Here is a 16,120-nt window from a genome sequence, read left to right as displayed (position 1 = left end):
ATAATACGTGAAAAATAATAATTAATAAGAATAATTTATTTGAAAAAATCGTAGTTTTATTTGTTTTATTAACAAATGATTATTACTTTATTTATTAATTTAACAAACATTTTACATATTTTTTCTATAAAATGGATTAATTGGACTTGGTATAGGACTTGCTTTTAGTACACCTGCTAATGGTTTCTTGTTTGCATCAAAAGGTATAGCTGGACTTTTCCGAATTTGTGAAATATATTCAGATGTATGTTGAGCTGTATTACAGTGAAGAGCAATTTTCACTCGTTTTTTAGAACTTGTAGTAGTACTTATTTCATGTTTTCTTTTTAAGCTTATTGGTGTTTCCTACATAATAAAGATATTTATATATATATATATATCAATATATCATATTATAATAGTTTCAAACAGTATAAAAAAAGACAGTAAGTTTGAAAATTTAATTGCCATAAAATAGATACGTACGTATTTTATGAAAAATAATAAAAATACAAAAATATATAACAAGTAAATGCTATAAGACTTACATTTTTTTTATTCTCTAATTTTGTTAATATAGGTACCAACCAAGTTGGTTGTTTATTATGTACATTATTTCTTTGCTCGTGGTTACTTGTAACTGAATTTTCATCAATTTCCATACATGACTTTGTGCTGTTATTATCCATCAAAAGAGTGGATGGTTCTATATTATCAGAAACATTCCATTTACCAGTAACTTTTGATTTTGTTGACTTTTTTCTCTTTACTTGTTTGACAATGTTTAGTGTTTTGGCAGCTATATTCTTGTTCTTTTTCAATTTTATTTTTTTATTTTCATCATTTGTCTTAGATTTCCTTTTCTTCAAACTCGGATTATTTTCATCTAATATTTGAGAATTTGTATTTATTAAATTATCAGTAAAATCTAATTTATGCTTCATTTCTCTTTTTTTTTTAATAGTTTCGTCATTATTCATTTCTACAGTATTATTTTCATGATTAGTTTCGTCGTTAATATTTTCTGATTCTTCTTCACTAAATTTATCACTTTCATCTTGTATTAACTGCTTATTCTTTTTCCTTTTGCGCCCTTCTTGTAGCGTATCCGAATATAATTCCTGCTCAAATTTTAAAAGACGTACTGCAGCTGACTTTATATCTGTATTTTTTTTTTGCATTTTTGGAATTCTTATTTCCTTAATGCCTAATGGCATTTTACCATCTGATAATTCTATAAACCTACAAAGATATTTCAATCAATTTATTAGTTTGTTACTAATGTCTTTAATATATTCTTTAATTGATAATCACACAATACATACTCTTTAATAAGACGACGTAATTGTCTACGTGATTTTGTTGTTGATAAGGAATGAAATTTATACTTATTTAACAAATCAGCTATCTGTCTTGGATTAAAAGGTATTTGTGGCAATTCAACATCTATTCTACCAGCTCTAGGATCTAGTGGTTTCTCTGTATTATATTTCATTTGTTTTTCAAGATAAATGTCTACGTCTCTGGTAATATTATTATCTTCTTCATCTGACACTTCTATTTTTTCCATAGCATCAATAGAACCAGCAGGAAAACCAGCCTATATAAAAACAATAATACATATTATTGTCACTATAAGTTATAAACAAATTATTTCATATAAGTTTTAAGATAATAAAAAACATTAATATTCACACTTCTCCAAGCTTTAAATTTTTCCATATAATCCACACCAATATCTGATTGAAAAATCAGATATCTAAAAATATGTCTCATTACATGTTTAATTTGTCTTTCATCATCCATAGGTATAAGATATGAAATAAATGGTTTAATAAATTCTGTAACAGCATTTTCTGGTATATTTCCATCACTAATCTATAAAAATTAAACTTGTTAATAAATTAACAATAAATCAATATTTAATATAAAATAACATACTTTTGCAAGTTCTTCTAGATATATTTCTGTTATATGCATAGTAAAACCAATACATATTTTTGGATCAACTAATAATTTTTCAAGTATTTCAGAAATATCTTTTACCCATTCAATATCCCATAAATTCTCTTTACATTTCTGGAAAGTCTGTCGAATTATTCTTCGAACTAGCTGTAAATACATATTTATTAATAAAAAAATTTAACACACTCCTCGTCAAAAAGATAACCCAGGTGTGCTATCTTTAATTTCTCAATGATGCATGTAAAGTTTTTCGTCTGTAACGTATAATATCATAAATAAATTTACAATACAATAAAACATTACGAGCTCAGAATATACGGTTCATTGAAAATAATTAAAAATATTATGAGGTTTAGTGTGTAACAAAAAAAATTGTTTTATTTTAAGAACGAAATGATAACACATCTATAATAAGAAAATAATAATCAACATAAATTGTAACTAACAATAATTACTTATCAAACATATGTACTTATTTAATAATGGGTACATCCCCCTTTATTTTCTATTACTTCTATTATACGATTTGCTATCGATTTATATAGTTTCTCGATATAATTTTGACTTAACGTATCTCATTTGCGTACAATTGCATATTTTAATTCTTGTACGTATTGATACTGCTTTCCATTCGCATATATGCCGTGAACAAATTCTGCCCAGCAATTTTCAATAATATTAAGGTCCGGGGAGCGTGCAGGCCACGGCAAAACAGATATATTATTTTCATTAAAATATGATTAGACCAATCTTGATGTGTGTACAGATGCATTATCTTGTTGAAAGATGTAATCAAGTCCAGAAATGCATTCTGCATGATTATTTATTTGTTCTTTGATTAAATTTATGTATCAGACACTATTCATTCTCCCATTGATGAACTTGGTACTTGTTTTACCGAAATAACCGATGCCGGCCCAATGCTGCCTCCTCCCATTCGTCATCGAATTGCTGATATTGTCTCTTTTCTTATGTCATGAAAATAATATTGGAACCCATCAGGACCATCCAAGTTGAATCTTTTTCATTTGAAAATAGTACCCTTCTTCATTTCTTTTTCCAATGCATTTTTTCTTTTGCAAAGCGTAAACGTTCTACTCTGTGTTTCGTTGTTAACTACTTTTTGCTATAATCTTCAACATTTCTTAAAAAATTGTGTATTACTTTATAACTTCTTCTTATTATTTTCGATATTTTTGCTATTGATAACTGTTGCTGTTTTAGTTCAAGAATTTGTTCTTTTTTTCAGACTTGTTTAATTTTTTTCCATGTCCCATACTTACAAATTTATATAATATTGTACTGTAATCTATACTAGTTGATAGATCGTAAACTACTGAGCAATTTCTAAACATATTAACAGAGTGTATTATCATTTCGTACTTAAAATAAAACAATTTTTTTTGTTACACATTAAACCTCATAATACTTTTAATTACTTTCAACGAACTGCATATTCTGAGCTCATAATGTTTTGATATCATACGTTACAGACAAAAAACTTTACATGCATCATTGAGAAATTAAAGATAGCACACCTGGGTTATCTTTTTAATGAGGAGTGTATATATAAGTGTATTATATAAAAAGGTATCATATTAATACTTACCATGCAAAATTTATCTAATCTATATTGATCTATACCAAACCATTCAATACCTAAAGTTCTTAAAACACATTCTGTATAGAGTAATACTACCTCTTTAGTTTTTAAACAATGTACAATTTTACTAAGAGATTCTGCTAGTTCTTCTTGAATCAAAGGTTTGTCTGACATCCACATATAATAAAATAAACCTTTCCATAATCGCATAAAATCCGCCTTTGTAAGTGCTAAAAAAAAACATACAAAGTATATCTTTTCGTAATAATATAACGAATAAATAGATAAACAAAATTTAGATAAATAAATTTAGATAAACAAAAATCAGAACTAATTGGAATTTCAATTAACAAGAATACAAATCTTACAAAGAGTACTTTGTGAACGAACTATCAACCATCTTTTTAAATTTTTTAGTACTCTATCTCGAGTTACTTTATCGTTACATGAAAGTAATCGAGCAAATTTAATTTCTTGTGCGATAACAATTGCTTTTTTAGCTTTTTCATTCACTTGCTTTGAAGATATATGTTTTACATGTTGTATAGACTTTTGCATCGGTTCACGTATACAACGTGCTTTTCTAACTGCCATTTTTAACTATTCTAAACAATTTTTAACTAGTACCCAAATTTCAATTTAAAATTATTATTTTATAAATGTATATGTATTACAACATATAAAGTTTATAATCACATTTGCTAACGTTTCGTCAACACGTGAATTATATATAATTGCAATTATGTATAATTCGTACAGTACGCTACAGTAGTACAGTATCGTGAAGTTCGTCTAAAACGTGGTCTGAATCAATTTCAGTTCTACCAATAGTAAAATCGAAATCATTAAAATATTGTGCTATTAATATTGTACATACGTGAAATAATTTAATTGGGAAATGTTAAGTCTTTTCAATATTTGTTTTATTTGTTTGAAAAACAACAGAAAAAAGGAAGTTATATCTATATTATATTTAAATTATAACAGAAATATGTAATTATATCAGTTAGTTCCATATTTTTCATCGTTTATATCTATATTTTTAAATAGAAATCGGACTTTAATCAACCCCTATATTTCGGCGAAATACTAAATGTAAAAAATTGACGTGCTTGACATGCAATTTTTTTCTTCAGTATGAAAAATTGATAATTTTGTATATTATATCGTTGTATGTTCGTGCTCAATAAATTAATCGACAATGAATAAGGTATAATTTTGTCGAATATGTCATACTTTATTTTTTAAAGAAATTAAATATTTCGTAGAAGGAAATAATATATTGTTTACAAATGTCTGAGTCTTTAGGACTGCTATGACTTTTAATACTTTTCAATATTATAAATAGATATTACAGTCGTAGTTAAATCATTAAAGCATACAAGTTAAATTCATTAATTGTCTAAAATACATTATTAAGTAAAGATAAAGGAAATTGTTTATATATATTCAGTATTAAATTATTAAAATATATTTTTCAGATGCCAAGATACCCTTCAGATTGTAAAGTCTATGTAGGAAACTTAGGAAATGGTGCAACAAGACGAGAATTGGAAGATGCTTTCTCTTATTATGGATCTTTAAGGAATGTATGGGTAGCTAGAAACCCACCTGGATTTGCTTTTGTGGAATTTGAAGATGCTAGAGACGCAGAAGATGCAATAAGAGGACTTGATGGGAGAACTATATGTGGAAGACGAGCTCGTGTGGAAGCATCTAATGGGAGAAGATTAAGAGATAGAAGTTATTTCAGAAGAGGTGTAGGCAAACTATTTCATCCTGAAGATAGGTGTTACGAATGTGGTGAAAGAGGTCACTATGCTAGAAATTGTCAACGACATAGAAATACTCGTAAGAAAAGGTAAGTATAGAACATATTCACTTTACACAAACTTTATGGCATGCAAAAAACCATTAGACAAGTAAGCAAGAAATATATGCAGAATTTGATTTAACAAATATATGCTTAAATGTACAATGAAAGTAATTTGTAATAATGAATTTTATATAAGGTTTGGGTCTTTAAATATTGAACATTTTATAATAGAATATTTATATTAGAAGATAAACTTTAATATATATTAATTAAAAGACATTTTTTTTTATATTTGGTGTATGAAACAAATGAAATACGAAATAATTTTGTATATTAAAATTTTACATACTATACCAAAGTGCTTTCATTATCAAGAACAATATCGATATAATATTGACATTTTTATAGCAGACCCCGCTGAACAGGCATACGTAAGAGAAACGTGTTGCTACTGAGATTCTCATCAGATTCGCCTTGGGTTCACTTTGTGATACTACGTAGTTACAGCATAGAATATCCACATTTCTCTGGTTTCTTTCTGCATACTACAAGCAAAAGAGGAAAACACGGCCGATGGAGTGGCTAGTTCTGCATACTGCGATACTTCTAACGACCACTGAGATCACCTTAGACTGAAAGTTTTTGCGCATCTGCACTACTGGTATCTCTGATATTCTTCCTTTGTCTTATTATCTTTGCCAAATTATCATAATAGATCTAATGGTCACTAAAAGATAAACTGTAAGTCATCTCATCTAGCCACTCTTCGCCCATATACCTGACATATTTATATGATTTCATCTCTATAAGTACTCATCTGTTCTCTTCTTTATGGTATTGCTATTACGTACTCTACAACCTTCGGTAAAGACGGTACATAACTAAAATAATAATGAAACAAAATAGATATAATTAGTTTTAAAATTAATATAGCATTTTATTTGTAATACTTAGCAATTTAAATTAATTTTATTAATATGTTATATATATATTTTTATATATATAATATATATACACTTATATATTGACATTTAAGCAAAAGAAAAGAAATAGAAAATATTATAAAATATGAAGATCCATTTTACAAACTATAATAGTATATTAATATTTCCGTAATTTTTACTTTTATTAGAATATGAAGTAAACTATGATAGTTTTCCTGGGTACTTGTCGCAATTTTTGCAAGCCCAATTATTCCATAAATCTCTTAAAATTTTGCATAAGATATACTACGCTACATTCATAGAAAAAATAGAAAATTTGATATAATTGACATAAATAAATATATGTACTTGATAGAGAAAAGCAATAAAATTCGAAATTGTAGGCAGTTTCAATATAATCGTGATTTTAATATAATATATATTTTAGATCCCACTCCAGGTCTTATTCACGGTCAAAATCGCAATCAAGGTCACGGTCTCGCTCACGTTCGAGGTCAAGATCAAGAAGCAAGCATTCACGATCATCATCTCGTAGCCGTTCTCATAGTAGAAGCGATTATACTAAAGAGAAACTTTGTAATAAACGGCGATCTGATTCTAAAGATCATAGTCCGCCAAATCCAAATCTGTTTCTAGATATCACAGCAAATAAAACGATGTATATTCTTTATTTGATACGTGTATGACCATCATTTTTTATGTTATTTTATCAATTAAGCTCTTTTGTGGCAAACCTTTTCTAGCCTTTCGAAATATGTACATATTTGAAGATACCTGTGATACTTCTTGGCACAAAAGTGCTACTTTAAATAATTAAGATATTGTGATTGACTAGAGATGGAGAAAACATTATTATTAATATTACTATACATTTATAGTTTCTATATTTTTTAAATGTTCAAGGTGTGTATATATATATACATATATACATATATATATATTTATGGTCCTAAGTGCATCTGGATCAGTCTGTATATCACTATTTAAGATTTTAGTTTATGGCCACACTATATCCCTTTCATGAACAATACATTTGTTGTAATTTAAATCATATATTGCTTTCTAAAATCTCCTTCACATTATAATAACAAAAATAGAATCATCACAATAAGTTGATTACATACTCTTAAATGTAAGATGTTGCACACAGGGCTAGTAGAATTTTTATACAATTTATGTATACAAGAAAATGTTGGGCATACTAAGAAACATTTGCAGTCTTAAGAAGTCTAGACACATAGATATATATACTTACAATATTTGACAAAGAGTGAGAAATGGTTTTAGGAAGTAAAGCAAAATTATAGTTAGGAGATTAGTAACAAAAAAAAAGAATATATATACATTCCTATATGCAAATCCTATTTGCACAATTTTAAACAAGAACCTAAAAATGAGGTTTTTGCATGAAATTAAAATAAATGTGACTCTCATGGACTTTTTATATAATATATAATAACACACGTACATATATCACGTGAATATATTTACAGATAACGAGCAGATCATTTCAAAAAATGTTTTGTACGCATTTTCGCGAAGTAACCTTTTTATTTTCTAAGCAAAAAATATTCTAAATGCGCTCTTTGCAAAATCTGTTTTTTGATCAAAGTAAATTAACTGTAAGTAATTAATTTGCATAATTTCGAAATATTGAATAATAGAAAAAAAAACAAATTGTTGGTATATAAGTAATATTTAATATATTATTGATATATTTTAATGCTTTTTAATATAACATTTGAAGTTTAAAAAAAAATAATTATCTTTCTGGAAATGTGAATGAAAAGTAAAATTATGTTCCGCGATGTATATATGAAATCATAAAAAATGAGTTAACGATGATATGACATATTCTAATTAGTTTACGCCATTAAAGCTAAAATTATATATTGTTGTAGTTTCTCCTTGTATTCGATTTTTGCATAATTAAATCAAAATTATTTATTTTCATATAACAGCATAAATAAAAATAAAATTTTCTGCATATTAACGTAATGTAAGGAAAGTGATGAATGGTAAAATGTTACTTTGAAAACTAAAAATGTTAATTATTTTGATAAGTAAAAGTCCTTGCACTATTAACGCTTTATTAATGAGAAGGAGAAGCAGATAGATAAAACAATATTCGTGAATGTCTAAAACGCATAAAGCTGTAGAAATAAAAAGGATTATATATCATGATTGTGATCCAATTTTTCAGTATGTCAATCTACAATAAATTCCTTGAATGCACCGCAGGGGGTTTTGAGAAGTGGGGTAAAGAGTAAAGGTGGGGATGTTTAGCAGAAGGAGAGGGGAAGCAGAGAAATCCATAGCGACGCTTCGTAAGCAGACTCATTTGATTTTCAGTCACGTATTTGTGATTCGTTGGTTTGTTTTATGAGTTGTTTCCACACTCGATTCACGTACAGAGATTTATAATTTTTACTCACCGACCGATATCTCGATCGTATGGTAGACAATTACACCGTACCGAAAGACCAATGAATAAACAGGTGTATTAAAAAAGAGAAAAAACAGAACACAGCAATGACTGCAGTAAAGTAGATCACGGTGTGGAGCTATCTTCCTCTTAAAAGGCGTCAAGCCAATTACCAGAGAATCAGGTTCAATTAAAAGGCGAGCAACTATCATCAGAATGACTGCTGCTTATACAAACGAACTCATATCACAGGAACAGAACATAGAGAAGAAGACAGGCACAGTAGTCAGTAAAGTAGTGCACAACAAGAAAGAACAAGCAACGCGCGAGGAAAGCACCGAATTTGATTCTGCAATGATGAAGCATGCAACAAGTGGTCAGGAACAAGAAAAAATCCTTGTTAATCAAGAAAAACTGACGCTTTCTACGTCAGAATTGCTCGAACAGAAAGTTAAAGATACCGTAGAATGTAAAAATATCGAAGATGCTGAATTTCCAGAGAAAAATGAAAATACTTCGATTAGCATTGAAGATAATGAAAATGCAAAAAATATTGATGAAATTAGAAACGAAGTGTTGAAAGATTGTGATTCAAGTGTACTACTAGATTCAAATTCGCTCGTATCAATGAAAGTTGATGCGTTTTTTACTGAGTGTGATTCTCAAGATGTAACGTCGGAAACACGTGGAACCGATTTTTCTTCGGAGGATAATTTTAAGTTAGAAGAACTGCAAAACTCTATCGATAATATTACTATGGAAACGAGCGATTTTTCAAACAATTATGAAATTTCTAATGGATTGTTAGAAGATGTGGTTCATCAAAAAGACGTTGAGGAAATATATGATCCCGAAAGTGAATTGAATTTTCACGAAGCTGTACGTGCTGGGGACGCCAAGTGCGTTGCGGCACTTCTTGCCAGTGACTCTGTACAAAACCTGGACGAACCGGATTGGAATGTTTCAGGTGATCCACCCCTGTTAGTAGCCGCTACGAACCATTGTTTTCCTATTCTCAGGTAAGAAATTTCTTCAATAAATTGTACAAGTTAAAAGTTAGAGTTGTTTTATATTTCTAAATAAGATTTTTGTTAAATATACAAGTATATTTATACAAGTATATACTAATGATATAATTGTGAGCTACAGTTCTGAAAAATTTAATTTGAAAGTTTCGAAATTATACCTAATAATTGTCAGTAAGTATCCATTTTTTTAAATTTGCTGAAATTTTATTAAAAATATATTTCAATTTTTTTAAATTGACACAAGTGTGTATATACATTTAGTCTTTTCATTTGAGCTTGAGGGTTATATCTAAAAATGTAAAGATGCAATGACTATATATATTATCTTTCTCGGTCTTCGAAATATTTGTTAGTATTACTTATTTTGTTTAATGTCTATATATAAGTATGTTTTAGATAAATATAACTAAAAATATAAATAGTGCTTGCCTTTTTTTAATCATAATAAATTTGTTCTTGAAGAAATTAATTTAAAAAGTTCCTTGTCATTAATTATTTTCACATTTTTTTTATTATTTTCCTATGTATACGAATTATTACTTTAATATTCCATATTACTATCAAATATTAAACTTACATAAAATATAATTCTTTTAAACAGAAGAAAAAAGATTCAAATATTTCCTATAGTAAATACAGCGATCTAATTTTGTCGACTTTACTGAATTCTAATTTTGCCCACTGAATTTTAGTGGGGAAATATGTTGACGTCGTAAAAAGTATCCAAACATCGGAATTATTACGATCGAGGTAAATGAATACGTGAATCATTCTTAATGAATTTTACCATCAAACTTGTTAATAACCATGAAAATGTTCTTGTTTATATGGTTTTCCTCAATATCTTTCTTGCCATGTTGTTACCAGATGTTCAAAGATGTAATATTTCCGAAAGAATTTCACGTAATTCTGTAATACTAACACGAACAAATACTCGCAGAAACATAATTTGCACGTGAAATGTAAAAATATCCTACTTACTATCTATTTTTTTCGAATAATATTAAAACGACTTCTAAATCGTATCATAAAATTTCTAATGTTTTAAAATATTCTTTAGCATTACATTTGAAATGAATTTAGCAATACATTTATCGGCACATTATTTATTTTGGAATTCTTTTCACATTAATAACCCTTCCTTTATGTCTTCTTCAAAATTAAAAAATTGTTTAACGATAAAGAAATAAGATTGGATCAAAAATAATTTAAAGAACGCAGCAGAGTTAAAAGTCTATTGTTCTATAACATAGAATTTCAGTATTGACAAATTATTTGTATTGTTATCTTTAATTAACATCGTAATTTTTATTGAAATTAAATTTATTTACAACCTATTTTTACCAGTAATAACGTTGCAATTTGATAGATACAGAACAATCGAAAATAAAAAACGATTATTTCCAACTTTCGTAGTTTACTACTTGCGAACGGATGCGATCCAGCTGTGCGTTCCCCTCGTGGTGAGACGGCGCTTCACAGAGTGATTTTAAATGGAGGACCAGGAAATGTATTACAATTTGTAGGAGAACTCCTGAAATATGGTTGCCCGTCAGGCGTGAAAGAAGCTGGCGGTGGTTTAACCGCGCTACACATATTAACACGCCAACTAGCTCACGCACAAGGATCAAAAAATTTACATCATAATTTTGAAGCAGCTTTAGAAACGCTTGATTTATTAGCACGCGCTGGTCCTGTTAATGCAAAGGACCATCAAGGTCGCAGCGCACTTCATATTTTAGCTTCCTCCACTATTTTTGGTATGAATTTCATGTGCATTCAGATAAATTAAAGCATTACTTTTTTTATCGTTAAAAAGTATTTTGTTAAATAACAACATATTTCTTAATATTTAAAACAAATTATACTTAAAAATTAAAATTAATAAATAAGAAATAAATTTAAACAATTATTATTATATTAAGATTATATGTATATTTAAATATCAAAAGTAATCTTCACATCTATTTATTCCCAATTATTCTTATTTTTTTGTAATAAATAAATAAAAATAATTTTTTTTATTACAGACAACAATCATAGAACTGAAATCGAATCATTGATCGAAACGTTGTTGGCTGCTGGCGCGGATCCATCACTGAAGAATGATAGAGGAGAAACTCCTTTACACGAGTGCCTCGAGTGCGGTGCTTTAAACACCGCGTTTTTACTTATATCTCACACGCCAACCGGTATAATGTCGCGTTATGGTGAAACTCCATTGCACATTGCCTCTAGAAAAAATTATGCTGACATGGTGGCGAAACTGTTGGAACATGGAGAAGATCCTAGTATACAAGATGCTGGTGGTAATACACCGTTGCATTTAGCCTCTGCAAGAGGTTTTCATCAAACCGTTTCTTTGTTGGTTACATCACCCCTTGCACAGCTAGAGAAATTGAACGTAGAAGGATTGACTGCCCTCCAAGTAGCCGCAGAAAGTGGCTTTGTTAATGCAGTACGTCTGTTGTTAAAAGCAGGCGCAGACCCAAGTCAAACAGTCAACTATTGTACGACGATTTTTCATCGCCATCCTGATATTTCCATTTTAATAGATCACGAATTGAGTAGACGTCGTCAGCTCGCTGCTTAATTATTTCTTTATATCTGTTTTTACTAATAGACTGTTGAATTCATGGTTAATCCAATTAATCTTCCTTTATTTTTATTGAAACATAATTTGTAATAAAATCTTGAATTTCGTCAAAAATTCGAAAGTCAATTAATCTGATGATTATATCGTTATTCATTTTTATATTGATATAAATATTTAATAAATATATATTTATATAAAAATATATTTCAAAATTATTGTTATTGAAAATGTTCAAATTTTGAAATAAATGACTGTATTAGAACATTATATCTATAATACTATAGACAATATTTTATGTTTGTATAGTCTCTGTATGATAATTTTGAGAATATCAACTATATGACTGTTATTTTTTCACGCGGCTTAACAAAATATTTTTTATAAAATTTAAGTACTAAAATATATTATCTAATAAAATTATATAATTTTTTTATTAATTTTGGTACATACAGTGGGGCCCTTTATAACGCGAGAGATATGTTCCATGTTACATGAATTTCGTGTTATATGGGGTCCACAGCGCAGGAAAAGAAAAATTTAAAATAGATTCTTACATAATATTATAATTCACATGTACATATTCTTCTTTGTTTCTCAATTGTAGGTACTAGTATTTGCTTGTTGCTCAAGACTGTCTAGTATTCAAATATGTAAAACTGGGACAGATATAATTAAAAATGATATATACATATGTATGTAAATGCCATAATTTTTGGCTGTGGATAAAAGTGCCTTCTAAAGATTTGTGTGATATCAAAACATGTTCTAAATAAAGGAATAATACCAATTTAAATACTGTCTTATTAAATATGCCTTTAACAATATGGTTAATTTATTATCATACAATATTACTTTAAAAAATAATAATAGATTAATTAAAATAACATTACTATATATTTTGTATACATTATAAATCATACATAAACCATTAAAAAGAAGAAATAATAAAATAATCATGTTTTTATAGTTACTTATATACAATTACGTATAAAACAATTTCTAGTTAATATTCGTTTAAACAAAGTTTTATAGTAAATATAACGCAATACATGTAAACAAAAGTTGCGTAACGACTTTAAAATACGTAGTTCAAAATTACTTTATATTTCATGTAAAATGCATACAAACATGACTTTTTTACTTAAGAAAAATACTAATTTTATATCCTCTAATTGAAGTTTAAAATATAAAAAAGCATGGAAAGCAATGTTTCATCTTAATAATGTATGCTGTTAATTTTCCGACTCTCATATTATTAATTAAAAATAGAGACAGCTATATTTTATTCAAATAAATAGCAATTAGTTGAAACAAAGTTAAAATTTGGGAAGTGAATTACTATGAAATAATAAATAAAACTATTACGAATCATTTTTCCATACGAGTATAAAATGACAGTCGAAGAATTAAAATATTTCACAGCCGTTACATTCAGTGAATGTGCACATTCAGCGTGCTTGCCCAATTTGTCGTTGCGCCGCACTTATAATCTTTTGTCAATACATTGTGATAATATCCGACATTGCACAATTTTATAAATTGCTGTAGAAAAGTTGATTCCTTTCTTTCATTCATTTACTGTTTGAAATGTCTAATGCAACGTTTTCTTTGTTTTAAGAATTAATTAAGGATTAGATCATGTTTATTATTTCAACAAATTTTGTTGGTCTTTGTTTGATGGTTAATGAGTAATATTTGTTGCATGCAATAAACAGTTACAGAATATTTAACTTTTCTTTTTCAAACAAAACATATGTAATAAATTCATACATATTTAATTTATTTACCTTTGAAATGTAAATTAAAAAATGTTGCATCAGCATCCAAAAACATTTTTATTATATAGTATTTCTAGATTGATTAATAATACTAATCAATGAATTATAACTTCTTGAAAACTAATCAACTGTGATCATTGATCATTGATCATATAATACTGTCATATTTAAAGATAAGAATGAGTTTCTATCTTTGCAATAATATAAAAGTATTAATTGTATCAAGTGCAATGAAACATTCATATAACGTATTCGATGTATAGCTTTATGATACATTTATATCACTTACAAAGAATGAAACAATGATTTAATTATTTTTATGAACATACAATTTTTTTAGTATATTATACTAGAATTTATTGTACTTCAAAATTTATTTCACACATAATGGAACAAATTTTTCTTTGGCACCTTTTAGTATTCTCAAAAACTATTATTTCAAATATATTACAATTATGAAAACATTTTGTTCATCCATTCTTGGCTATATCCCTCCTCTCTTTCTTTTCCTTACTAATGATGTAAAATATCTAATTTTTTTTATAAGAGACATTTAAAACTTAAGACTGGAATTTAATTGTAAAATATGCATTAAAATATAAAATTTAATGTAATTTTATGTTGCATTGTCATTCTATGAGTCATTAAATTGAACTATTGCCAATATATAAGTATCCTAAACGATAAATTTAACTTCATATATATCCATAGTCATTATTCCATATCAGCACTATTATTTAATATAATGGTGTAAAGTTCATTATATTTTAAGTTTATACACATGTATATCTACAAAGTAATTTCAAAAGATTGCATTCATTCTTTATTTACAGTTTCTTTTTTATTTTCATCATATTTAGATAAAAAAAAGAAAAAAGTTTCAAATGTATTGTATTTTAGTTTGCATAATACTTCTCTAATTACATTGAAAGCATTCAATTCAAGAAAAATCCAACTTAACACATAACAAATTTAATTAGTTACAACTTGAAAGATTGAAAGAAAATACAACTTATAATATAATGTTGTCTTTTACCACTTATATATTCATATATTCTATGTATAAAGTTGATAATGCATATTAAATCACTTGCTTCATTTAAATGTAACAAACTTTTAACAATACAATATTTTCAAATATCTTTAAGAACAATATTTGTGAAAAGAAAACTTATGAATTAAGAGAATGATACAAGCATGCTTTTGAATCTAATAAATAAAAATAAAAATAGAAGCTCTTTGACTCTTTAGATCTGGTTATTTAAAATTTAAAGTGAATACATGTGTAGTTATTTATTGAAATAGTTTCTATATGTATAATCCTATATGACTATGAAAACATATATTCTTCTATATGGGCCAGCCTGCCTTTTCTTATTTACTATTACATTTTGAACATAAAGCTCTTAATTTGTTCAAGGATATAAGTGCACTCTGCATTCAAATCATATATTAAATGATAATATAAGATCTATGTATGTAGTCAAATATATTCTCATATAAAATTATTATGTAACAAAGCAGAATATTTTACTATTTTATATCAATTTATTCACTACCATTATCTATTCATACAAAATATGTATGATTAGTAATAACTGTAACAAAGTTTTACTTCCATCATAATATGATGAAACATAATATGAAGTATTAGCAATAATTATTTTAAATCCATATGAAAAGTTATACTTGTTTCTTTAATAGATGTTAAACTATGGCAGTGAATATGTCAATATTATGAGATAACATGTAGTTACGTGTAATCACGGAATCTTTTATTACATCTTTTTCTAATACCATGTTACTACAATATGTATTTAAAATTACTTATAGCATGCAGCATTTTTTCTAAAAGTAAAAGTGTCTAATGTATTCAATGAATAATCAGTTTTTCAGAATAGCATTTAAGAATATTGTAACATTTCTATTCATTAAATGTGTTTATGTGCTTGTAAAAAATAAATGATTTTAATTAATTGTATTTTC

At 27.1% G+C, this 16,120-nt stretch overlaps 3 protein-coding genes across 7 annotated transcripts; 2 read left to right on the top strand and 1 right to left on the bottom strand.

The window, feature by feature from the left end:
* Positions 1 to 34: 34 nt before the first annotated feature.
* On the bottom strand, positions 35 to 8,944 carry LOC126878351 (ribosomal RNA processing protein 1 homolog). 2 transcript variants are annotated; one of them, XM_050641098.1, is made up of 7 exons: positions 8,743 to 8,944; positions 3,554 to 3,777; positions 1,921 to 2,091; positions 1,675 to 1,857; positions 1,305 to 1,579; positions 528 to 1,221; positions 35 to 345 (listed from the first exon to the last, which is right to left on the bottom strand). In XM_050641098.1, exons 1-7 carry the CDS (start codon positions 8,942 to 8,944, stop codon positions 112 to 114), a joined length of 1,983 nt encoding a protein of 660 aa, XP_050497055.1. In that variant the 3' UTR covers positions 35 to 111. The 2 variants fall into 2 exon arrangements, with proteins under 2 accessions (XP_050497055.1, XP_050497054.1); XM_050641097.1 differs by lacking the exon at positions 8,743 to 8,944 and adding an exon at positions 3,916 to 4,325.
* Positions 4,446 to 8,491, top strand: LOC126878379 (serine/arginine-rich splicing factor 7-like). 4 transcript variants are annotated; one of them, XR_007695645.1, is made up of 4 exons: positions 4,461 to 4,757; positions 5,029 to 5,408; positions 5,772 to 6,024; positions 6,735 to 6,977. XR_007695645.1 is itself a non-coding variant. In XM_050641158.1 (3 exons), exons 1-3 carry the CDS (start codon positions 4,749 to 4,751, stop codon positions 6,991 to 6,993), a joined length of 648 nt encoding a protein of 215 aa, XP_050497115.1. In that variant the 5' UTR covers positions 4,446 to 4,748; the 3' UTR covers positions 6,994 to 8,491. The 4 variants fall into 4 exon arrangements, 3 of the variants coding, with proteins under 3 accessions (XP_050497115.1, XP_050497117.1, XP_050497116.1); XM_050641158.1 differs by lacking the exon at positions 5,772 to 6,024 and having other exon boundaries at positions 4,446 to 4,757; positions 6,735 to 8,491; XM_050641160.1 differs by having other exon boundaries at positions 4,456 to 4,757; positions 5,775 to 6,977.
* Positions 8,945 to 8,948: 4 nt separating the features above from the next.
* On the top strand, positions 8,949 to 14,081 carry LOC126878354 (ankyrin-1-like). The gene is made up of 3 exons (XM_050641103.1): positions 8,949 to 9,751; positions 11,177 to 11,520; positions 11,791 to 14,081. Exons 1-3 carry the CDS (start codon positions 8,949 to 8,951, stop codon positions 12,351 to 12,353), a joined length of 1,710 nt encoding a protein of 569 aa, XP_050497060.1. The 3' UTR covers positions 12,354 to 14,081.
* Positions 14,082 to 16,120: the final 2,039 nt, after the last annotated feature.

This window comes from Bombus huntii, chromosome 2 (assembly GCF_024542735.1).
Source record: "Bombus huntii isolate Logan2020A chromosome 2, iyBomHunt1.1, whole genome shotgun sequence".
Lineage (NCBI taxonomy): Eukaryota > Metazoa > Arthropoda > Insecta > Hymenoptera > Apidae > Bombus > Bombus huntii.
Note: the sequence above shows the minus strand (reverse complement) of the source record. Positions and strands in the feature narration are given on the sequence as shown.

What these genes read in the sequence shown, in the direction of transcription:
- LOC126878379 (XM_050641158.1), top strand. An exon ending in AGAAATACTCGTAAGAAAAG is followed by an intron (nt 5,409 to 6,734) that starts GTAAGTATAGAA and finishes TATATATTTTAG; the next exon opens with ATCCCACTCCAGGTCTTATT.
- LOC126878354 (XM_050641103.1), top strand. Translation starts at nt 8,949, where the DNA reads ATGACTGCTGCTTATACAAACGAACTCATATCACAGGAACAGAACATA. An exon ending in CATTGTTTTCCTATTCTCAG is followed by an intron (nt 9,752 to 11,176) that starts GTAAGAAATTTC and finishes CAACTTTCGTAG; the next exon opens with TTTACTACTTGCGAACGGAT. An exon ending in AGCTTCCTCCACTATTTTTG is followed by an intron (nt 11,521 to 11,790) that starts GTATGAATTTCA and finishes TTTTTATTACAG; the next exon opens with ACAACAATCATAGAACTGAA.
- LOC126878351 (XM_050641097.1), bottom strand. Translation starts at nt 4,141, where the DNA reads ATGGCAGTTAGAAAAGCACGTTGTATACGTGAACCGATGCAAAAGTCT. An exon ending in GATTAGATAAATTTTGCATG is followed by an intron (nt 2,092 to 3,553) that starts GTAAGTATTAAT and finishes ATGTATTTACAG; the next exon opens with CTAGTTCGAAGAATAATTCG. An exon ending in AATTAGAGAATAAAAAAAAT is followed by an intron (nt 346 to 527) that starts GTAAGTCTTATA and finishes TTTATTATGTAG; the next exon opens with GAAACACCAATAAGCTTAAA.